Source organism: Antechinus flavipes, chromosome 6 (assembly GCF_016432865.1).
Source record: "Antechinus flavipes isolate AdamAnt ecotype Samford, QLD, Australia chromosome 6, AdamAnt_v2, whole genome shotgun sequence".
In the NCBI taxonomy this organism is placed as follows: domain Eukaryota; kingdom Metazoa; phylum Chordata; class Mammalia; order Dasyuromorphia; family Dasyuridae; genus Antechinus; species Antechinus flavipes.
The window spans coordinates 109,674,625-109,701,020 of NC_067403.1; the positions used below are offsets into that span (position 1 = coordinate 109,674,625).

Sequence of the window (26,396 nt, forward strand, 5' to 3'; positions counted from 1 at the left end):
ATATATAAAAATACACATATGTGTATGTAAAATGTGAAATTATTATATTCTGTTTTTCAATTTTCTGGTTGCAGATAGGTAGTCAAAATAATTTATTTGCTCAAAATCTTTCTTAAAAAATATTGCTGTTACTGTATGAGACTGAATCCTATTATCAATTTGTCATTTTAAAGACTGGGTTGCTTAGTAGATAGAGCAGATAGGTCAGGAGGACCTGAATTCAAATTTGACCTCAGACACAGCATCTCCTAGCTGGGTGACCCTGGACAAGTCATTTGACCCCAAATGCCTCAGCAAACAAAAGAAAAAAAAAAAATAGACTGTGGGTAAGGAGGTCTGAAAGAAATGGGAAGTTCCAAACTTTTGAATAAATAAATCAGTCATGATTATTTTATCATTCCTATCATAACATCATGCTCATCATCATATTTTGTAATTGTTTCCAAAGTACATTGAAATCAAGATAACAAGTGTATATTATGTTTCAGGCACTGTGCTAAGGGCACATTTTTTGTTTATATAACATTATTTGTGTGTGTGTGTGTGTGTGTGTGTGTGTGTGTGTGTGTGTGTGTGTATGTATATATATATATATATATTTTTTTTTTTTGCTGAGGCAATTGGGGTTAAGTGATTTGCTCAGGGTCACACAGCTCTAGGTGGTCTGAGACCAGATTTGAACTCAGGTCCTCCTGAATTCAGGGCTGGTGCTCTATCCACTGCACTACCTAGATGTCCCTGTTTATATAAATTTTTAAAAATAAATATAATATGTGCCAGGCACTGTGCTAAGCAGTGAGTGATACAAATATAATAATTAGCAATAATAATAACATCTAACATTTATATAGCATTTTAAGGCTCACAAAGTGCTTTACAAATATTATACCATTTTATTCCCACGATCACCATGGGAAATTAGTATTATTATGCTCATTTTACACATGAAGAAACTCATATTGATAAATTTTAAATCACTTTCCCATGGTCCCAAAAAAACATAAGCAGAAAGAAGGGCAGTCCCTGATCTCAAGTTGCTTATAATCTAATGAAGGAAGACAGATATAAAAGAAAACTGAAATGGGGGAAGGCACACATCGTCTGTAGTCTGCAGCTTTTGTATTCTGTTAAATTAGCAGGCACTCATACAAGTGATGTTTATACTCATACCTGTTAAACATCACAATGAGACAACTGAGTAGGAACTGAGATGAAATGTCCCATTCTCTTTTCCTGATGAGGACCTATCCCATTCCAAAAGTTATCAATAAAACTTGGCTCTGTCTTGATAACCTTGCTGATCTGCAGTGTGTTGCTACTTTGACATATATTTAATCAATTTCTTTTGATTGTCTTTGTCTTGAGTTTTGCCTCATTAATCAGGGAAAATACCCATTTTGATCTGTTTTCAGTGTTTTCTCCTTCAAGATTTAATCCTTGAGGGGCAACTAGGTAGTGCAATGGATAGAGCACCAGCCCTGAAGTCAGGAGGACTTGAGTTCAAATCTGGTCTCAGACACAACACTTCTTAGTTATGTGACCCTGGGCAAGTCACTTAACCCCAATTGCCTCAGGGGGAAAAAAGATTTTATCCTTAATTCTTCTCATCCTACCCCAGCTGGAATCCAAGTTCAACAGCAGGGCTCATAGGACAACAAATGCTACATATATAAATTTCATAAAAGGCCGGGGTCCAACCTTATACTTAAAAGTGCAAGGAAAATTTCGTTTTAGACTCAACAACACCTTTGGTGGGTTTCCATTGGCTTTTCATCCTTCCATTTGTGACTTTTGTTTCAAGTTTGTACCAAGGAGGAACAAGATCAAGCAAACTTAAAAACCAAGAGTATTGATTTAAGAGCAGTGGACATCAATAAGTTCCCAGAGACTAATAAAATAAATTGGAGCCTAATAAAATGATGGATTTTTCTTGCTGTGATGACAAAAGTCTTAGCTGTGTAGTCAAGCTGGAAACATTATTCTAAACACTACAGCCTTGAATGACATCCATGACCACGTGTACAGAGCTCTGAGAAATGCTCGATTGAACACATTAACCTGGCTGTCATACTTCAGTGGCAGCAAAATCATTCAAAGTAGCCTCACTTTTTCAGCCTACCTAAAGACAAATGCCTCTTTGACTCAACTAGTTACAATCACTAAATGTTTCAGCTAACTGCTTAAATTTGTTTTATTTTGTTTTTAATTATTCTTTGCCTTCATCCCCAAAAGGCCAAATCTTGAAAAGCAGACACGTTGGAATAAAAACTTCATTAATATTAGTAAGCTCACTTTCACTAAGAGGTTTAAAAAGGAGACAAGATTCTCCCAAAAATCTGCATTTAATTTCTTATTCTTAGGAACCTTTATTACAAGAGTTCAGGCTTCTTACCAAAAAGTGCTACCTTTTGCAATCCTACTGCTGTGGTGGCATAGGAAAGCAAGTAGACTCATTCCTTTACAGATAAAAAGATACACCTTTTTAGGATTCTAATACATTTCACCTTTACTCTATAGTACAGATTGACCTTTTCCTTATTCCTTACATATGACTTTCCATCTCCCATCTCTGTGCATCCCTTTCCACCATAACTGAAAAAAACTCCCTCCTCATGCCTGCCTCTTGGAATTTTCTTTAAAGCTCAGTTCATTCACTTTTTCCTGATCCTCCTACATACCATGGCTGCCATTGTCCCCACCACCAAATTATTTTGTATAAATTTGGTATATGCTTGTTTATGTATGTTATCATTTTTTGGCTGGGATGATAACTTCAGTCTTATGTAGACCACTAGGTTTGTAATTAAGATTCAGCATTTAATTTTGACTTGACTTTACTGCAGATTTACCATATGACTGGATAAATTCCTTAGATGTTTAAGTACCTAAATTTTTAGTGGCTATTTGGTATACTGGAAACAATGTTGGACTTAGGAGTCAGAAGTCTAATTTAAAAATTAAAGTTACTTCAGAAAAAAAGGGCTCCCTCATTTTTGTCTCTTTATCATCATCACCTAACTTAATACCTAGCTATCATGGGAGATACTTAATGGGTAAATGTTTGTTGGTTGACAATGATAATGATTATTCCAGAAGAGCATAGACTCCTTCAAGGCAAGGATCCCCTTCTGTTTTTGTATCCGTAGGCTAGTATGATGCTTGGACATAGAAGGAATTTAATGTATGCTTATTACATTGAATTCTTTCCATATAGCTCCCATTTATATTACAGATTTGCAGAATTTCAGAGACCAGTTAGTCTATACCATATCTAAGATACAATTCTCTTTCATAACATCCCCCACAAAGGGTTACCCAACCTTTGCTTAAATATCAATAGTAATGAAACATTCATCTAGAAGGAGTCCATTCCATTTCTATGTACCCTGTTAAGACTTTTTTCCTCCTTCTGAGCCAAAATTTGCTTCTCTGGATTTTGTGCTTTATTTAGTTCTTTCTCTATAATTGTCCTGTGCTTTAGATAATACAATCACTATTTATCCCCATTTTACAGACCAGGTTATAGGTTCAGAGGGTTTAAGTGACTCTTAGTGAGAGACAGAGTCAAGAGTTACATGAGAACTTCTGGCTCCTAAATCCCAAATCTGGCTCCTAAAAACTTAGGCACAAATCATTAAGGGGTTTATTTAGAGTTACATGGCAACTTAGCAATAGAGCCGCACTAAACTGTGACTACCAACCTAGTATTTTACCATAAGACCCTGAAGTTCCCACATCAGTCAAAAGAATGAAAAGAGAAGAGAATTCAGAACAACACTAATTTTGAGATGAAGTGGAACTTTGGGTACAATTCAGCAAGGAAGTCAAAACATATGGGATATGATTCTTAGAAAACTTGATTCTTGCTGATTGATGGTAAAAATCAATCATTTCCTAGGGGATTAGATACACAAATATGATATTTTCCTCTAATAATTTGATATCACTTTAAACATAGAATTGTTATACGTAACAAATTCTTCATATACACTCAAACATTAGAGTAAACAATGATTAAAAAACAACACAACATCAATAACAACAAAGTCACTTACATAGTAAAGACATCAATGGTATCCCCAGCAGATCTTCCCATCTCAAAATAGGTTTGCAGGATGTTGACAGTTCCCGAGAGGGCTTCATGGCCACAGCCACAGAAGAGGGCAACACCAGCATACAGCAAGATGGTGGCAATCAAGGAGGCATAGGGAATACCCCCCAAGCACTTAATGCAGCACTCAAAACACCCTATAGAGAACCAAAGAAAAGGGGGGGTTAGTCATCTAATTTAAGAATCAAATTGTAAGGTAGGGAGGAAACATGGCATTTTCATTCATGTTCTCCAAGAAGTCTTCCCTGATTCCCTCAGCCCTAAATCAACAGTGGAGTTGTTATTTTTTTTTTTAAACTTGGTATTTGAAGAATCCTTATGGTCTAAATAAAATGTTTTTTGGCCCCTACACCCTTTGATTTTCAATAAATCTTGCTATATCTCTATTCATTATTTAGAGAAATGCATTCCAGTATTCATCATGCACCTAAACATAAGAAATAAAATGTTAATTTCAATATAAAAACGTAATTATTTGCCACATATTCCTTTGTACTCCTTTGACAAGTTTCTCTTATTTCTCAGAGGTATATTTACCCCATGATGAAGCCCCTGTTCTAGATGATGATGTGTCAAAGTTGTTTCATATATTTAAACATGATCTGTTTACCTAAGTTGTAGATAAATTTAGCACAATGACCAAATCTTCTCTTTGTTTCTGTAGCCTCTATAATGCAGACCATTGGAATACATAATAGGTGTTTAATAAATATTAATGACATTAGCTCTTGAAGCTGAATGTATTATCAGAGAAATGGAATGAATCATTAATTTTATTTTTAAAAATGGGATCTTCAAAGAAAGTATTAAAAAGGATCTTAGCTCTCTTTTTAAAAATTCTTTCTATTGATGTAAGTAGTCCATTCATACCTGCCCATCATGTTCTCCAACAATCCACTACAAAGCCCCCCCACAATGCTGAGGTTCCCCTAACTTTCCCTGAAAATTATGAGGATAGTAGTTGGGCAATCTTGCTCTCCAACTTTTATCCTTCCCCCTTTCTCCACATGAGTAACATACCGTTCCTTCCTTCTTACCTGAACAAATTACCTAAGAATTGTGAATTTAAATTCTATTCTCCTAGTAAATATATGTTCATTCATAAATCTGAATACCTTTTTATCAAGCATAATCAGACAAAAGATATTATTTCTTCAACTGTGGAAATCACACTCAAAATTCTTATAGCAAAATTATCTATTCCTACCTCCCATCTCCTCTTGCAAATCACAAATATGTAAAATGCTAACTGTAGAAAGGTTAAACAGTTGTTCATCAGTTTCTATTATCTCATTTTATAGGCAGAGTAATGAAGAGATTTTCGAAGGCTACACAGTCATTAAAGGTCATAGTTAGCATTTGAAAACAAATCTTCAGACATTCAAGCTAGCTCTCTTTTCATTCCTTCATGCTACCTTTTCTTTTGTCAGATTTGACATTATTCCTAGATAGATATTAGTGAGCATCAGTGAGGTACCCTAATCAATACTTAGATTGTCAAATCTATAGCCCAAAGAATAAAAAAATAGCTCTAATTAAGAATATTTTGTGGTATAGAATATTCAAAAACCAAAAAAATTTGAATACTAGGCAAAAACTCAGGGTTATTTCAAGTGTGATTAGAAAATTTCTATTTGGGATATGGACTTTCAGATTTAATTGGAGCTGCGACAAAGAGCTATTAAGTTCCTTAGTACTGTTTCATTTAAGTATGGGTATCCCAATTCTTCTGTTGTTGAATATTTTGAAATTTACCCAGATTTATCCTTGGACAATTAACATAAAACCAATTGCCAATTCCATATGTCATTGCTATCTTTTGGGTCTAGAATATGCCCAATAAAAACTTTTGATGTACACCAATTTTCTGATCTCAACTAAGTACAGAAAAAGAAAAGAAAGTTGAAACATTCATTTCAAACTTATTTCTAGCCTTTTGGTGTTGTGCACTAAATCTTAATCATCCCAAGTTTCCTCTTTGATTGAGGAGGGTGTTAACAACACTCTCATCTGAGAAAGCTCTCCTCATATCTGTAATATTCCTGACAGGAGGACACAGAATTGTTGGCAGGCAGAGGAGCTGTCTACCATCCAAAAGTAAAGATCCGCCCTCTTAGAAGAGTAGCATCACCATAGCAACATAGCCCTCTTAAGCTTAGACCAGACCAAGAGCCCTTAGGGGACAGACTTCAAGAGCTACACACATCCTCAGCTTAACCACCTCCATTGATGAGATAAAGATTTATCTAGGAATAGTATAATTTCAGATGAGAGAAAGCACAATCTGAGAAGTATCATGGCAATCTATTTATAAATGAAATTTGTCTCAAAGATTTAAGCATAAGAACTTTGAATACTGGCATTCAAGGGAATCATATAGGACATTGAATAGGGGGGAAAAAAGCAATGTGGAATATATACGGGAATTTTTCAAATAAGAATGTGACTTTGACAAGCATTGGATTCCAGTGCTTTTAAATGTGAAATATTCATCCTTATTTCTAGATTATAAGACAAAGCTTAGAATTTTAAAATTAAAATATTTGTGGCTTCTCATTTAACAAGCAATTTAATTCTACAGAGAATTTATAACTATAAGTATTATTATTTCTGAAACATGCAAATTTATCCGTCTGGTACTAACTGAAAACACTGTGTAAAGGACCTTTAGAGACTCAAAAACACGGGTTATTAATCTCTTAGAAAAATTTTGCAGGAATTTAATTGGCAGTCTGTTGAACCTATGGACTCCTTCTCACATAATATTTTTAAACTCAGAAAATATAATGTCTAGGGTTACAAACTAATTATACTGAAATACAGTTTTCTATCTATCTATCTATCTATCTATCTATCTATCTATACTTATCTATTCATTTTTAAAACCACAACCTGACCCAAGATTAAAAATGCTGGTTAAAATAATCACTAACCCTAACATAAGTATCATTTAAATCAAATAATCATAATAGAGATAGTATTTAATCAAAATTCATTATGGACCTGATTTGATTTTTTAAATTCATTCTATTTTTGATTGAAAAAAAATGCTAAGATATCTAAAATATTTTAGAAATTATATTGGTTAATCCTCAGTATTAGTATTTTATCCTAGAGATAGCTGTCTGAGTAATGCAAAGCAAAATGACGTTGTAGATGACCAGAATAATATCTCAAAAGCCTCATCTTCCCTGAAGTATGGAATCATTTTCACAATTTCTTGGCTATAGTCTTTTAAGATCCCAATCAAAAGAAAATAACAAAGGGGAAAAAATAAAAAATCTCTATTTAATGAAAAGAAAATCAGAGAGACATGAAAGACATTCAAATTGTCTTTCCAGCAAGCTAAACTATTATATAAAAACTATGGGAGTTATGCATAGTTTGTAACACTAAATATTATCTATAAACACAAATGTTTCTGCAAGTCTATGGATTTATCTGTGGATAACCTACCTAACATTAGTATAAATAAACTAAAGGGAATTTTCAAAATCTACTGACCAAAATGTATGACTTAATAAGGACCCCAAAATCAACAGATTACTATATTTCATTTTCATATAGAATGAAGTAGGTGGATGATGTAATTAACAAAAGAATCACTATATACTTCAGCAATATAATCTATGAAATGAAAGAGTAAATTACAACACTAATCTAATCTCTTTGTCCAAAGGGTAAAAGAACACATGAACAAAGGGAACAGAGGAATTTAATTATTTAAACTTTCAAATGATTTTAAAGGATTTTTACCATTTTCTTCCAAAGGCTATTTAAAAATTTAAGTCACCATAGGGAAGTGGAAAGAAGAGAGATGAGGATTTTGTTGTGGGAGGGGTTGAACAGGGAACTGCCTTAAAAAAAAATGGTTATTAAAAAAAAAAAAAAAACCTACTGCTACAGAAATGAAAATAGGAAATTCCTGGCTTGACAATCAGTTCTAAGAGAAATAACATAGTCGGGTCGAGGCATCCTTCTAGGATATCATATGCTGGGAATGCAATGAGAAACACTTTGTCAAATTAAGTTTTTAAATTGTACATTTCTTCTCAATGCAAAATAAGGAAAACCTCTCTTCATGGTATCCAGTTTTGTTTTAAGTCTGTGATATATAATAGTAAAGGCTCAAAATCTCCAATAGACAGTAACACACAAGGAACAAATTTTAAAACTTTACCTAATGCCTCTGGATATCTTGTTTTATATCTGATAGGTTATTCTTGAATTTATTTACACACACACACGTGTGTGTATAAGATATACTTATGAATCATGGACTTGCCATTAGTAGCAGCTGAATTTGAATGTAGATAAGTATAAGGTAATGTATTAATATTTAAAATAATCCAGACCATACTGTAAAATAATGGGCACTAAGAGGAAAATAAGGATCCAGGAAAGAAATCTAGAAATTATTGTGAATTGTTCCCTTGAGTCATTGGCCCACTACAATCTGGGAGTGACAGCAGCCAACAAAATGCCTTTTTTTAATGAAAAGTACAAACAAATCTGAAGTGATTGTTCTATTCCCACTTTTCAAAAGGTTTATTAATAATCTATAAAGCAATCTTGTCACACACAAAGAAATGCCACATGCTGTCAAGTCACATGCTTTGGTGCTATTTCCTTCTCTAGGTTAACAATGGCAACCAACAGTTTTTTAAAATGTCATTTATGAGTGGTCTATGCATCCATTACCATATTGTATTAATAATGTCATTTATTCATGTTTTCATGTTTGAGGATAAAGGTAGCTCAAGCTCTGCCAGATACTTACTAGGTAAGTAAAAATCATCTCTTTTGGTCTCTGGGACTCAAGTCACCTCTACTTTGGCAACTTAACTTCTTGTCTCATATTCCTTATTTATAAAATGGAGCTAGTAGTAGCATCTCTCTCACAGTGACAGAAAGTGTTTTTGCAAGCCTCTAAGTACTACAAAAACTTTATGCACATAAATTATGTTACACACACACACACACACATATAAATCACAGATGAATTATTATTATCTTTGTGTATTTCTATTTCAATCAAAGACCTTGAGCTCATTGGGAGCTAAACATAAGTGTTTCATTCATCTTTACATACGCTCCAGGATCTGTCATCTTTCACCTTTGATTAATTCTATTGTTTAGATTATTTGTGAAAAAAAAAGAATTATCAAATTTTAATAAAATTATGCAAAACTTACTTCTTCAAAAACTCATTTGAATGAAAAAATTATTCTACCTGGATATTATATTTGAAGATATAAACAAGTAGGTAAGCTCTTTAAGGTTCTTTCTGCTTTCGACTTGCCCCAAAATATTTTATAACACAGAAAAAAGGGAAACATTTAAAAAATTACATGCAGGCTTATATGCCATTTTCTGCATGCCACAAATTACCCTCTAGCTTGACTGTCTGAACCTGTGCTTTTATTGGGATAAGAAACTTGGGTGAGAAAACCTTTTCCACCAGAGTAGAATATTTTCCAGCTTGGAGAATTTCAGGAGTGGCCTGGAAGCTAATTGATTTATACCAGATTACACAGCCAGTATGTGAAAAGGTAGAATCTTGGTTCATTTCTTATTGACTCTATATACAATGCTTCTTGGCATTTACTTACACACTTACACACACACACACACACACACACACACACACACACACATGTTTATACCATCTATTAATACAATATCTAATCTATATCATATACATTAGATGTTACATATTATATTGATAGATATGTATATCACACATTACCATGTACCCATGTGTATATATGAATACATGCATAATTAAATTGTATGCATATATGTCATAAACCATATTTTGTAAATGTTTGTAATTTTGCTAATTTCTCATAATTCATATAAATAAGAACTTAAACACTTTAATTTTCATTCTTTCAAATTTTTTAGTTAAAAAAACTGTACTCATCAACAAATATAATTATCATATGTTTTAGTATATATATTCAGCTGTTTTATTAAAACCATAAATAGAAAATAAACAAATTCTAAGTATGTCCTTATGGAGCTAGTGAAGTATAGTTACAATATTGCAAATGCATTGACCAATGTTTGAACTCACAGTGTAATAGAAAGTTTATGTACAAAAGCAATGTAGGGAGGGTTTTACAAATTCCCATTTATTCCTTTTACCAGTTATAGATCATATGGTACATTTGAAATGCAACCAAGCAATGGAAAGTTATACTTGGATAAAGTGTTATAAGATTTTGAAATCTATATTCTACAGAATTTATATCCTAATATTCTACATTTTAATAATAATAGCAGATTTCAAGTTTATGTCTTAATAGTAAAAATTAGAACTAGAAAAAGATAATTTTTGTTTAAGAAAACTCTATTTAAAATAAACAAACCATATAGGCCAAAGAATATGTTTGATTCAACACTATAATTCTACAAGGATCTTCATTTTCTCCAGGGCTGACTGACTGCCCTCCAAGACAATCTGGCATTTATAAGAGAATTTTGTCCTCAATTTCAATGGCAAACAGAAATGAAGGGAAGAAAAGCAAGTGTAATTTAAACACAAAAATACTGAAGGTAATTATTGAAACTTGCTGAAAAATGGATAATGGATAAAAATGGATAATTCAAAGCAACATTCTGAAATATGACACCAGCAAAAATAAACAGGAACAAAATTCATTCATTTACTGCCTATATGAAAGTTCATTTCAAAAGAAAACAGGAAAGAGAGTCAAGTCCATGTGCATTCTTCCAGTATTCACACTGTGCCTTTCTTATCAGAATAGACAAATAATAGATGAGAAATATATATTATATATATATATGTATATATGTATATGTGTGTGTGTGTGTATATATATATATAATACTTCTGTTACAGTTGATTGGGGGAGGGGATGGCTGGAAATCCCTTTCAGTGCTGTTGCAGTACTGTTAAGAGGCTTTAAGCTTTGATTAATGTTGATATAGATTCCCTCGGAACCTGGAAGGCACTTTAAAATGGCAGCATTTCAAAGGAAAAAGGGGCTTCACATCTGTAAGAATTTATTTAATTTATAACTGAAGCCTTTGAGAATGCGAAAAAATACCTCTTTAACACATAGACAACAGAATTCTGTTTTTCTATAACCCCTCACCATGCTGTGCAGACAACAAAAGGCTAACCTCCCTCTTCCTCGGCCAACTTACTGGGTCAGCTACCAAAAGAGCAGAACTGCCGAGGGAGTTCAAAGCGTTTCTTGGATCCCTGTCAACTGGGAAGGGGAAATGTGGATCTCATTGTAGCAAAACATCAGTTTGCTCCTTAACTGCGTGTAGGTACCAGAGTCCTTAATTATTCATCGACTAGTGCCTAGTTATTCACAGTGATGCTGTTGTATCCATGCCTGTGAAATGAAGATCCAGCTGCTTTTAAAAGCAGCCACCTTCATTAAGACTAATCTTTTCCAATACCAGCATCCCCCAGGAGTTTCTGATAAGGTTCTTCCCGGTGGGGAAGAAGAAGAAAAAAGAGAGACAGAGAGGTGGTAAGCACTTTCAAGCCAGTTCAGACTAAGCCTGAACACCCACTATTCCAACGCCATCTTATTTCATATTCTTATCTTCCAATATATTTGAAAACACAGCTCTCACTATTGGTGTTCATTTCTTGTTTGTAATTCAAATACCTTAAGATATAGATTCAAATATCTCATTACACAATTCCAGGATCTTTGCAGATTTGATTAAGTGATGAATGTAATAGGAAGAAAAAATACAGGAGGAGAAAAAGAAAGGCAGGAGAAATGAGAGCAAAACTATCTCATATCTCTATCCATAACTAGAAACATCTCTACACATACACAAAGGAAAGGTGATATTACTCCATGATCAGAGAGCTGGCTTCCAAATTATGCTTCTGACATTTTCTGGCTTGGGCTACAGACCAAATAAAATAACACAGAGGTATAATCTCCGTAGAGATAGCATATGTATGGCCCATGACCTGCTTCTCCTCATCTGAAATGTTTGATTATAGTCAAACATGAGAGGTACATAAGGGTAGGCCTCAGACTTAAATTTTATAGGGGGATAGGAAAATGTTTGGTTATTATGACACTTCCTTAGTATTTGCATTTTTTAGATCCATGTGATGTAATTCTCCTGACTGCCAACTCTCAAAGGCCCTGCTTAATATCTAATGCTGTTACTTAGGGTGAAAACATTGAAGACTGTGTTTTGTAGTACCACAGAAAAGTCATTGTTGTTTCATGAATCTCTCAGAGAAGCGATATCAAAAGCTTTGTACATTTGGGGGAATTATTTTTAGCCAACACATCTGACAAAGAGAACGATGATTTCTCTGTTCTGCCTGTCATTTTCAAAACCAACTCCTACTTTATATGAGACTTGGACATCTAAGTGGAGGCTAAGAGCTTTGCAAATGTTTTAAATTAGTGTAGAGGCCAGTTCTGTTTTCAAGTAGAAAAATAAAGAAAACAGTCTTTCCTGCCAGTTTTTTGGGAAAAGTTCCTCAAATGATTAATCTCTTGGTATAAAAGTGTTAAGATAACATATTCACAAACAAATTTCCAAGAGGTGGCAGACTGTTTTTTTGTTAGCAGTAAAATCAAGACTGGCTTTGAAAATCTGTGCCTTGTTATAGGGCATAATTGTTGGCAGGGAGGGCAGAAACAATGGTATGTTCAATTAGTATCTTGTGGTTTCAAAAATACTTTCCCACCAAACCACCCATTGAAGCAAATAAGTTTAAGTATTTATTATATAATGAGGGAAATGAAACTTTGAAGTTGTAGTAACTTAGCCAGGACCATATAGAGAATATATATTATTACCTGAGTAATTTGAACATAGATCATCTCACTCCAAAACTACAGCTCTTACCATTATAACACTCTGCCAGGATAAGTCTATGGCAATTCTCTTTGGGACATGGCACAGTGTAAAATGCAAGATTTGAAATTAAGAGGATCTCAGTTCATATCCCAAGGTTACATGAATTCTCAGAGAGGAAAAAGTATAGAATGTCTCTAAGTCTTAGTGCCCTTTTCTAAAAGATAGCTATAATACTTGCTTTTATCTCCCAAAGTTACTGTTTCTATTCCCTGGGTGAAAATTGTTGGCTATGTGAAAAACCAAAAAGGTTCCTGTGAACCTTCAAAAATTACACTTTCTTATTTGTGTAAAAGAATTCTAGCTATATTACACCTCAATTACCTGCATCACCTAAATTACCTACCACAATAGAATGCAAAGGAAATTAAAGTACATGCAGTGGTCCATGGGAGACATAACAGAAATAGCCAACTGCTTTTTAAAAGCTAAGACCTTCTAAAACAGAAGGTCAAACTTTCAAAGGAAAGACTACAAGATGGTAATCCACGAGATGATTTCCAAGAGACAATAAACTGGGAGAAACCTAAGCAAAGGGAAGATCAACTAGATCTCATGGCTCTGAGTCCAGTGATCTCTGCATTACATCCCATGGTCTTTCCCCACAACTCTCAGGTCTTTGAAAGCTTGAGCCAAAGGTTAAAATTCTATTTCTTCTCCTCTCTCCCATCTCAACTCTCTCCTCACTGTTTCAAACCCATCCCAAGGAAATCTTTTGATTTTTGTCCTAAAACCAATGGAATTGGAATCAAACAAACTAGATTTGAATCCCTGCCACTTAACTTCTCTGAGCTTGAGAGTATCCATCTTCAAAATGGTTATGATATTTATACTTCCTGCCTCAAAGGATTGCTGTCAGGAAAGCACAGTGCAAATGAAAAAAATAAAAAATAAAAAACATTATAAAATTGTGCTTTGCAAACTAGAATTAACACTGGTTCTAAAGAAAAACATTTTTTAAAAAATGTATTCCCTCTAAAAACATGGGGAAAACATCTTCAATTCCTGGTCTTTCCTCGCACTTATTTGTGGTTCCCATATAAAACTTACTCCTTACAACAATCCTCTGAAGTAGATAATACACACAGTACTTAGGGGCTTAGAGAAAGAGCATTCCTGGAGTTAGTAGGCTCAAATGTGTAAATCTCTTTTTCTCTAAGATATCCATCTGATTTATCCTTCAGAGTGGCACCAATGACCACTTTTTGACAATAAAAACAAATAAGACTTCTGGATACCATGAGTATTGCATAGGAAACTCCATACTTGTGGGCAATGCTTTAAGGAAAAATCAGACAATGAAACATGTAGATAAAATTGACACAGATCAATTAAGTCATCAGGAATGAAACACATAGGGAACCTCCTAATCAAGTATAACTCAGGGCAATTGCTTTCAGTTTTTCTAAGTTATAAACTAGGTTTAGTCACTAAAATTTAATCTTGAACCAGTACAAAATTGTTATGAGTTCTCTAAAATGAACGATCTTATGTTTATTGTATATGAGTTAAACTGCTGATTAAGAAACAGGTGCTAACTTTATGGGAACATGTTTTACAGTTGTATATCTGAGAACACTATACTCCATTTGCAAAGTAAAACTTCGCAGTTTACAAAATATTTTCTTCATAATAACCCTAAAAGGCCGAAACTGAACATATGAAGAAAACATTAAGTCTTAGAGAAGTGAAGTTCTTCTCCCTATTTATTCCATATGGCTCATAAATTGGACACTAGTTAATGTTCAACAGTTGTACAGCATTCACTATCAACCTAGGGCTATCTAATACTCAATGTAATTGAATATTATTCAGAATATTGCTAAACATAGAAATTAAAGATTACCTGATCTTGACCTTTTCATTGCCGAAATCAAAGGAAGCCTTGACCATATGTTCCATGGCATGTTGACATTTTCCACATACTTTGTTGATCACTGAACTAAGATGAGAACTCTTGGCTAGTAACTCTCAGACTACCAGTGCTAGTCCTCTAACGTTTTTATCTATTAAAAATGTCTATTTGCAGAATTGCTGACTTTTTTGTGATTGCTTTCATTATTGGCTTGAAATTTCAGTAAGGGAATCCTATCAGGTTTTCTCCAATTACTTGGCATACTTAATTTCATCCCAAACAAAGCTAATACCATACATTAGTCTATTTTTGTACATTAGGTCAACATACACAATATACTATGTGAAATGTTAATTCCCTATAGGGGAACTGAGGTCAGATTACCTAAGTGAATCAATCTCCTTTCCTTTATAACATAAGCATTTTTATTATTATTATTATTTATTATAGCTTTTTATTGACAAAACATATGCATGGGTAATTTTTCAACACTGACCCTTGCAAAAACTTCTGTTCCAATTTTTCCCCTCCTTACCACCACCTTCTCTTCTAAATGTCAGGTAGTCCCATACATGTTAAATATAACATAAGCATCAAAGTTTCAAAGTCACTTACTATTCCATTAAATTCACATTCTAATGTATAAGCTTCTCAAGATATCAGAAACAATTGATGAAAATCTTATAGATATGGTTATTCCTAGATTTTTATCATTTTTAAAAGAAAATTTCACATTATTCTTTAGAAAAGATAGGATATGGATTAGATGGTAATTGACAATCAGATGGATTCAGATTTATATGGATGGGCAGACTCAAGAAGGAGTATTTTTAAAGGCTCAATTTCATTGTGATAGGAAGCCTGTTATATTGTTATCCTAAAGCATTTGTGCTTTAACAGCTTCATTATTGAATTGGATATTTGTAGCGGCCAGAAACTGGAAACTGAGTGGATGCCCATCAATTGGAGAATGGCTGAATAAATTGTGGTATATGAATGTTATGGAACATTATTGTTCTGTAAGAAATGACCAGCAGGATGATTTCTGAAAGGCCTACAGAGACTTATATGAACTGATGCTAAGTGAAATGAGCAGGACCAGGAGATCATTATATACTTCAACAACAATACTATAAGATGATCAATTCTGATGGACCTGGCCATCTTCAGCAATGAGATGAATTAAATCAGTTCCAATGGAGCAGAAATGTACTGAACCAGCTACATCCAGGATTTGACTAAGAACCATTACATAGAATTCCCAATCCCTCTATTTTTGTCCACCTGCATTTTTTATTTCCTTCACAGACTAATTGTATGCTATTTCAAAGTCTGATTCTTTTTGTACAGCAAAATAACTGTTTGGGCATGTATACTTATATTGTATTTAATTTATATTTTAACATATTTAACATGTATTGGTCAACCTGCTATCTGGGGGGGGGGAGGAAAGGGGAGGAAGGAAAAAATTGGAACAAAAGGTTTGGCAATTGTCAGTGCTGTAAAATTACCCATGCATATAACTTGTAAATAAAAAGCTGTAATAAAAACAAACAAACAAACAAAATATCCACAAGATACAAAAGTTGAGAGAAATAGTTAACATTAGAAAGGATTAGAAAGGAGCCAAAAGGCATAGGACAATAGTGTCAAACTTAAATAGTTAACAAAGAGAAACTGAATTATACTTTGGAATCTTTCTAACAATTTGAACCTTTATGCATATGTATATGATATGCATAATATGCATTTAGAAGATGACTGATCTTCTCATAAGGATCTTCCAGAAGAAGCTAGATGGCCCTCTTTTTGATGGGAAGTCTTTTCTTATATGGGTTGGATTAGCAAGCCACTTGGATATCTTCCTACTTCTCAAAAATCTGTGCCTCAATGAAGTAAAGCCAGTTTAAAGATACCTGATCAGTCTGTAATAGACTCAATAAATATTAATGAAGTAAGTATCAGTGCTAAATCTGATCATGATTATTAATTATAGAAATCATGCTTTAAGCTCAAAATAGATTAAGACTTCCTGTTGATAAGGCTAACAATAACAAAGAAGGATCTCAGAGAATATGGGGGTTCATTTCTATGGTCTAAATATAAAAGTATGAAGCAGTGAAAGGGGGTGTGGACTAGTAAATCATTAGATTTGAGTTTATATACCAGCTCTGCCCCTTAGTAGCTATGCGATCTTAGTCAGGCACTGTTCATCTCACAGAATTCTTCCTAGATAGTGTTTGTAATTTTTGGAAGATTATATAAATGTGAATCACTGTTATCATCTTTATCCCTTTAAAATTCTCTAGATTTAATAGCAACAGTCTTATTCATTCTTTAGTAATTCTAATGGTTTATCTTAGCATAGAAGCATTCATGAGTCCTCAAAAATTATACTGACCAAAGAGACACTGGCTAACATCTGCTAATCTGGAAATACTTTGAATCCAGGCTTGGAAAATGTGCTTGCGTCAGCCTTTGTTCACTAGTTAAGTTCCAAAAGGCTCATTACTAGCAAGCTAGTGACCGGATGATGAATTTTTTTGGCCAAAGCAAGTCATAAAGACCATTTTGTTGTTATTCAGTCATTTCAGTTGTGTTCAACTCTTTGTGTCCCTATTTGAGGTTTTCTGGCAAAGAGACTAGAGCAGTTTCCCATTTCCTTCTCCAACTCTTTATACACAGGAGGAACCTGAGGTCAGGATTAAGTGACTTGCCCAGGGTCACAGAGCTAGTAAGTGTCTGAAGCTAGATTTGAATTCAGATTTTCTTGACTCTAGGTTCAGCACTTTACTTACTATGCAATCTAGCTGCCTAAAGACTATTCAACAAAGATAGCACAGATCCTTTAAAAGACTAAAAAATATGAATTTTTTAGTCCCAATATTCAGAATTATTTAATCTTACTCAAAATCAATACATATTTTAACAGATGAGCTATTCTAAAAGCCCCAGAGATCTCAGCCCAAATGGCTATTCACCTGCCCCTCCAATAAAGGAAAAAAAAAAAATTAGGCAGAATACTAAGGCTCTAATCATAACTGTAAACTGTCTAGAAGAGCTCTTGCAAAATATAAAAAGGCTGTATTCAAAGAGCAAATCTGAGGACTAGGGGATATGATCTATATGCACATATGTGTTCTACCAATTACTCCAGCTCCTAAGCCTGATAAACAGAGCAGTTTTATAAGAGGAAACTAGCTCAAAATTTGCAGATGACTGAGTCTTAGCCTGTGGGACTCTTCCCTGCAAAGCTGAAATGCCATCTTTTAAGTGAATATTAATAACTATAATCTTTGTTGTATGCAACAGAAAACAAAAAATATCAACCATTATACAACTCATTAAGTTGTACACATTAATAGCTAATTAAATAAAATGCAAACAAAAGTCATTAAGAGTACATGTATTCTGAAAATCTTTTCTAAAAGCTCAGTAGAAAGCAGTTTCCTTTTTCAAAGTCCCAAAGTAATAGGCTCTCTTGGGCATAAAGAGATCAGAGGTCTCTTTCCTTTCTGCTGTAATTTCTAATTTAGCTACCACCTGCTACCATATAGCAATGATGAATCAAATATTTAGAGCTTCACCTGCAGCCACGTTGGGAACATTGTCCAACCCACAAGTCTCCTCCCTTCATTTTAACCTATTACTTCTGCAACCCAATGCATTTTGTTGGTAGAAGGTTCTAAGAGGAAATTCCCTCAGCCAATACAGACTGGTACTTGCTCTGCAGCCTAATATCTTAGATGTTAGTCACTTTAACCTAGAGTACTGAAAAATTTGCCCAGGATTATTATCAGGATATATCAAATGTGCCTCTTATTGGACATACAAAGATGAAAATTGACCCTGACACAATGTATATCTTGTAGGGAAGATGAGATAAATCTTTTTGTCTTTCTCTATCAATATTAATAGAAAAGTACACACACACACATACACACACATAAAACAAGGGAAAAATAGAAATTTATTAAATGTATATAGTAGATGAAGGAAGCTAAGGATTTGAAAGAGCTAGAGATGAGAAGTACATTCATTCCAAAGATGTGGGTAGGCTTGTACATAGACATGATGGAAGAATATTGACTCTGGGAACACGAAGGGAAATTAAGTGAAATAAATTTGGAAAGAGCCTAAAGCTTGATCATGAAGAATTTTAAATATCAAGCTGAGAGAAATTATAATAGGGAGCCACTGAAAATTTTTGAGAAGAATGACACTATTACATTGATAACTTTGGAAGATTACTTTGGCAACTGTATGATGATTAGATTGCAAGAGAGCCCCAGGACAAAAGAATTAGAAATGATTTTTAATAGGCAAAAAAACGCCCTTGTGCTTTATAATTTTCAGAGCATAAGAAGCAATTTCTTTCATAATATCAATCTATACTGTAATTATTGTATATTGGTTATATGATTTCCTTCTAGAATGGCATTTAATGGAAAGTTACTTTTATTTTTTTTTAATGCCAAACAGATTTGCAAAAGGACCATATTTACTTTCACATTTCTTACCACCCTCTTTTGATAAAAAAAAGAAAGAAAGAAAGAAAAGAAAAGAAATAACACTTCATCTTTTCCTATAAGAACCCATCTACAACTTGAAACCTAGTTTCAAGATGGATACTCTAATGATATAAAAGTCCCCAGGATCCAAAAGAGGATTAAAAACATCAAAAGCTACTGACAAATCCCTGCACCTGCTGGCCTCTTCACCTACCTATCCTGCCTCTAACTCCCCAGTTTCCATGAAGCTCTCACTATTTTATTCTTTATCTCACACTTTGACTCCAACACAACTAACACCAATATTTTAATTTTTAAAATCCTGAAAAACTGGTCAGTTTAAATAGTCTTAGACTCAAGGAATGACAGAGTTAGTAGGCACCTTAGAAAGCATGCAGTCTAACTCCATCACTTTACAAATGGTAAAAATACTGGAGAGAAATAAAGGGATTTGTCCAAAATCACCTTTGGACCAATCAGCGACAATGTCAGGACTTGAACTATTTTTCTTGACTCTTAGCACAACAAAAGCAGTCCTTTTTCCAACTATGCTAAATGGTAGCCATTTTTCCTTTCATCTTGGCAAAGCACACCTACTCTCTAAATTATTCTTATCCATGATATCTATATGAGTATAAGCTCTATGTGAATTAGGACAAATTTGGCCTAATTATGGAATTCACTATAATAATTGAGTATATAAATGATTAATAAAGTATGGAACTGGAAAAGAATCTGTTTCACTTGTGGCTATTTTTAAAGTTTATTTTGATTAGATATTTCCATTCTTTATATGAAATAGTCAGCAAGAACTCTACACAGAGAGGACCAGGCTACTCTGAGAATCTATTCTTTAACATAACAATTAAGTACCTGAAGGCTTTCATGGCTAATTCCTATGGGATTATTTACTCCTTAAAGTTGGTAACTCTGTCTTAATCATCTTTATATTACTCAACACCTGGCACAAAGAGTCTTGATTGCAATAGCTTACTGAATTCATTTATTCGTGTACTTGTGTACAAGAAGGCATATAACAAGGCAGCAAAATGAATAGAAAGCCAGACCTGGAATTAGGAAAACCAAAATTCAAAATCCATCTCTGATACTTAGGAGCTATGTGACACTAGGCAAGTCATTTACTCTCTGGGGGCATCTAACAACTCCCTGTTATTAATCTACTAAATCATAACTATATTGGGATTCACTTTGTTAGAAGAAATTAGAGGAAATTATAGAGGATCCACTTCACATATTTATGTTCTATGTTTGGTCCTCTAGGAGTACAACAATAACTCACTTTTCTTTGGTACTTTCCTCACAACAATCCTAATACGTGTATATTGTATTGAAAGATTATCCCCATTTTAAATATAGGAATCAGAGAGGTTAAATCACCCATGATAAACCTCAGAGTTGGCATTCAGGTTTCTTGACCCCATCTGCTGATCTTTTCATTACATGATGCTACCTCTGAAAAGAAGTAAAAGAAAAAAATACAGCCTGTTACCAGCCAACAGGGAACTTGCAATCTAGTACCAATTAGCAATGAAAAAGTCAAATGGATACACACACACACACTTTTTTTTTTTTTTTTTTGGCAAAGAATAGCCATCCACAAGAGGAGAATTTTTCTGATGATCATTTTGGGTCAGAAGACTACAGAAAGATGACAGCAGACAGCTCATTTCATTTCCATTTCTATTAAGAAGTACCACCAAGAAAGACATAAAATGACTCTTAGTAGAAGTGGCACAACGCAGTATTAATGACTCAACGAGATAAAATAGCACTCAAAAAGAGTGGGGAATTATGGTAGTACAGGAAGAAAGAATTTAGTCAACAGTCAAAACAGTGTTTGAATTCAACCTGTTATACTTACTAGCTAGGTGATTATGAACAACTCATTCAGCAATCTGAGCCTCAGTTTCCTCATTGGTAAAAACAGGGTAATAATGTCTGTGGGACTACATTATAGGGTTGTGATAAGGATCAAAAAAGATCAGGAAACAGTGAAATGTTGCATTGAGTAGAATACTAGACAGGGAGTTAGGAAGAATATAATGGCAAATCCAGCCTTAGACACGAACAAGCTATGTGAACCTAGGCAAATCACTTAACCTCCTGTCTCAATTTCCTTATGTATAAAATGGAAATAATAATACAATGTACTTCCTAGGATTGTCAAAATGATTAAATGAGATAATGCCTGTTTAATGGTTTGCTAATTTTAGAGAACTATATAAACAGTATTTTTATGATATATTCAAGCTTCTTAGCAAACTCTAAAGTGCTATATAAATGATATTATTAAAGCAGATTTTTAGTCAGGAACAAATTAGTCCAGATAGCCTCTGAAGACTTTTCCAGTTCTGATATTGTCTGATCTATTACTAAAGCAAATCCTGTTCTGCTATATATTTCTATGAAAACATGGAAAAGTCACCAACGGGCGCTTCAGTGTCCTCAATTACAATAAATGAAAAAGTAAAATTAGATGATTTTTAAATTTCCTTCGAACTCCAGATCCCATCATATACTCCAATATATCTTAAAATATTATGGCTGTCTTATTCTCTAGCAGTTGTAACATTCCTTGAGAGCTTATTTTTATTTCATTTTTCTATTTCCAATGCTTGCATTTTGCTCTGAAAATAGTTGCCTTATTTTCTAATAGTTGCCATGTTGCTCTGGTAATCAAAAATTCAGGGATCATATCACTGGCTTCTTTCAATTCTGAGCTATAATCTAACTTACTAAAAAATAGCCTTTTCTGCTCTTTCTTAATGTTAGTACCTTCCCTCTGAGGTTACTTCAAATTTCTACTATAAATAGACAGATAGACACAAAGATAAATAAAAACAAATATAAACAGATATTAATATATTTCTATCAATTTATCTTGCATATACATAACTATTTGCATGTTGTATCCTTCACAAGAATTGTAAGCTCTTTGAGGGAAGGAATAGTTTTTGTCTTCCTTTGTTTCCCTAGTACTTATCACAATTCCTGTCACATAGTAAACTCAGGGAATAAGCAGAAGGAAGATTGGCAAATCTTGAAGAGAACATACAGATGACTTGTCACGACTTGGCAAATGTTGATTTAAAAAATAAAGACTGGAAAATATCAAAAATGTTAATTTTAAGTTACATATTTAGGATTTTCCAGAGTTTAACTTTCTATGTAAACAATCCCAATATCTTTTAAAACAAGGTCTTCACTTATGATTATGAAAATGCACAGGACACTGTTTTGTGATTATATTTGTTGCTTTCACATTTACTACACTAACTTTATTGCAATTTAAATGACCCAGATCATAATCTGAAAGGTAATAAAAATAAACTATATTCAGGAATCTTAGTAAGCAGATAAATCTGTCAGTTGTCATGTTATAAATTCCATTGACCTAAGTCAGCCTTCTAAATGAATGTTGGGCCATTTGTTATCTTCAAAATCCTATTAAAATAAATGCTTCCCAGTTTACTAAAACATACATTATATTCGAATTGTCTAATTCACTTTATCAACATGAAGAGCATAATTTAACCCAGTTAACAAAAGAAATAACAGAGCAAGATACTGTCTAATTTTTTGTTCATTTGTCAACTGCCCTGATTTTATTTCCACCCTTCTAGAGAAACTGTAGATATTTATGTGGGTACTAGAGCTCTGTGATATACTGGTAATTATGGCATTCCTCAAAATAGAATGCTACTTAAAAGATCCAATATTCCAATCACCAGAATGACTTCCTTTCTCTCTCTCCTCAGAATCTCCTCCTATAAGGCATACTCTGAAAAAAAATATTATTTATAATTTTAATATATCAAGTGACATAGGGAAAAGCAGTATAAAATAGGGGAATAATAAAGTCAGGAAAATCTGAAGTCAAATCAAATGACCTAGTTGTGCCACCTACATAAATTCTATGTATTTTCATTAATATTTGATGTTATGTAATGAATTCTCATTGGTCTAAAATAAAGAACTTCAGTGGTATGTACTTTTAGAGCACTGTTGTGACTAGTTTTAAACCCAAAGTATTTGATAAGCTTTAAAATGCTATATAATACTAACTATAATTATCATTATTCTATAGAGAAAAGTATGAAAAGCATTGTTACAAAGAATGTGGTTGTGCTTACTTTTATTAACATATTATTTTGTAATTAAAAATGAAAATAAAGCCAAAGTTTAAAACAGTATAGGGAGATTGTTACATAAGTTTACAGTATTCCCCGATCTACCAATCAAGAAATCTGTCAAAAAAAAAAAAAAAGTAAATGAAGTTAACCTGGTCTAGATTATTCATACTGAACCCAGAATGGTACATAGTCATCACCTTTCTTTTTCTATGTGTTCATAAACTGTCCTAATATCTGCCTTATCCTGTTTTCCATGATTTTTGTAAATAACCAATGTAGTTTGGCACATATATTTTTGAATGTTTTAATACCCAAAAATGTAGTTCAACTAAGCCAGGTAACAAACTTTTTCTAAAGGTAACTTTTCTAATAGGCTGCTCTATTAAAATCTTACCTCATATCCTAGGCTTCTAGTCCCTATTAACTTTATTTTATTATGTTTTATCCTTTCCAAGAGAAGATGGATCTTTCAGTCATAATTATGAATGATAAATACAAATATTACCCACATGTCATTGCTTGAAATCCAGAAGAGACATATATACTCAGAGTTTACAAAACTGGAAACAAAGCTAGATTTCATGGAAAGATTGGAATATATAGAAGTAACATGCTATCAACACTCTTATCGCCAATAGGGAAAGAAATCCATCCCTAAAAATAAACAGCTAATGATCTTTTCCTAATCTTATGTAAAGGAGAATCTCATTAATTTCTGTTGGAGACATGGACCCAATTGTAGGGGAGTGAAGGAAAGTTAACCTTTTTGAATATCTGGTATATTAAGGGCTTTTACCATGGATTTCTGAAAAAAGGAAGAGCACGTGACAAATACTGAACTTCATTAGATGTCATTAGAAGAGAAACCATTGTATGAGTGAAGTCTAGTTTCCTAGGGGATGTGTCTCAGAAGCGACTGACTCCTACTCCAAAGGTTTTATGTGATGACTCTTATAGATAAAGAGGAGTCCTTCTCTCTCAGAAGCTCTGACAGCAGATAAAAAGCTATGTTAGACGCAACCAGTCTGGAAAAGGTTCAAATATGGGCCCATGGAAGGATTGTGATTCTGTCATTGGAAGAACAGTGTTTTTATAGAAAATGAGGTAAAATGAACAAAACAACATAGCACTTTGGAGAATGTAGCAACTCATGAAACATTCCTGTTAATCCTGATACTAGTAAATTTAAGTTCATTGACTAGGAAAGCAACAAGATAATTTACATGTAGCTTATTACCCATACTTGATGTATACCTCAGTATATTCAGAATGATCTCTTTATTGCACCACACACACATTTTTATTCCTATCACCATTTCTTTGCTCATAATCTCGCCTTTCCCATTAATCTGTGTGTTCTAACTCCACAATCAGTAAAAGAACCAACCCAAATTCTACAACTCCATAAAGATTTCTGATTACTCCAGTAGGAAGGAATCAGAGCCAGTGTAACCATTGAATTGCTTGCCAATTGTCTCTGAAAAATCATGGAAGAGGAGATGAGCTTTCACATCAAAACAAGAAGTTTCTTCTGTAGAATTAACTACCACGAATATCGAATGACTCTACGGTTGCCCTCCCCCATATCATACATTTGAGCAACCCATATTCATTAAATCTTAAAATAAGAAATCGAACCCCCAGAAAGTTGATTTCAAGTCAACCCCATAACCATTATGACCATTCAAACCATAGGATGGTGAGCTTGCTTTCAAATCCTTGCATAACTCTAAAATGTATTATTTTTTTAAATAGTTTCAGAACATTTTGAGAGAAAAGTGATCACTAAAATGCAAAAAAATGCAAATAAAATAGTTTTAATTTAAATTTAATTTTTTAATTTAAATTTTAATTTAATTTAAAAAGATATGTTATATGGGCATTTTAGCAAGATACACAAAATTACCTCATGGACAAGATGGAAAAATAAATGCCAAGTGACAGTACAAGTTAGTAACTTCAGAAATGGTGAAATGACTAGGTCCAAAGATTAGCATTCAGTGTTGAGAAGAAAGTATATGTGTCTTGAGGTCTTTGATTTTTTTATTTTAATATGTTGAACAATAACTTGGATGAAAGCACAGAAGGCGTATCAAATTTAGAGACTGAAGGAGTAGTTAATATACATACATACATACATATATATGTAAAATCAAGATTAAATTGGATCTCCCAAAGATAGAATAAGCTGAATCCAATAATATGAAATTTAACAGAATCTAGAAATCTAAGTATCAGCTTTATTTTTTCAAAATTCCTATTAAAAAAAAAAAAAAGAATCAAGTGTGGATAGTAACTGTGGATTGTAATTGCAGCTACCAGGAAGACTGAGTCTGGAGCTCCCTTGAGCTCAGAAATTCTGAGCAGTGATGAATAAAATAGATGATGTTAAAAAATATAGTAATTTGATGGTAGGGTGTTTTTTTAATCTTATAAACATAAGTGAAAAGATAATTTAAAATAAATTAAGAAATAAGTAAAGTTTTTAATGTTTTATTGGGGCTGTCGTTTCTAGAAATATTCCCCCTTTCATCCAATGAGACAGTCCTGAATAGAAAGAAGAGTTAAGTAAAATCTACAAAATGGACTGACCATACCTATCAATATCTGCAACATTCTAAAGCTATAGTTTCTCATTGCAAGAAGTAAAGTATTTCCTTAGAAAATTGGCATTTTTTTCAGAGAAAAAAAGAAGATAAGTATCCAGGTTAAAAAATGACTAAAAATGGCAAAAATATGGAAAATAAGTTTTTAAGCTCATCATCAAGCTCAATGAAGGATAAGTCCTGGCAAAAAAAAAAAAAAAAAAAATTGAACAGTGAGATCCAAAATTGAACAGGGAGGGCCAAAGAAGAATTTATCAGGATTAGTACTTTGAGAGATGA

The 26,396-nt window shown here is 33.3% G+C and overlaps 1 protein-coding gene across 2 annotated transcripts in view; it reads right to left on the bottom strand.

Annotated features, from left to right (window-relative positions):
- GPM6A (glycoprotein M6A) overlaps positions 1 to 26,396 on the bottom strand; it is a 491,980-nt gene that overhangs the window by 91,007 nt on the left and 374,577 nt on the right. For both annotated transcript variants that reach the window (XM_051965637.1, XM_051965636.1), the window contains exon 2: positions 4,056 to 4,248. In XM_051965637.1, the coding sequence (XP_051821597.1) occupies positions 4,056 to 4,248 (193 nt within the window). The remainder of the gene's footprint in view (positions 1 to 4,055; positions 4,249 to 26,396) is intronic.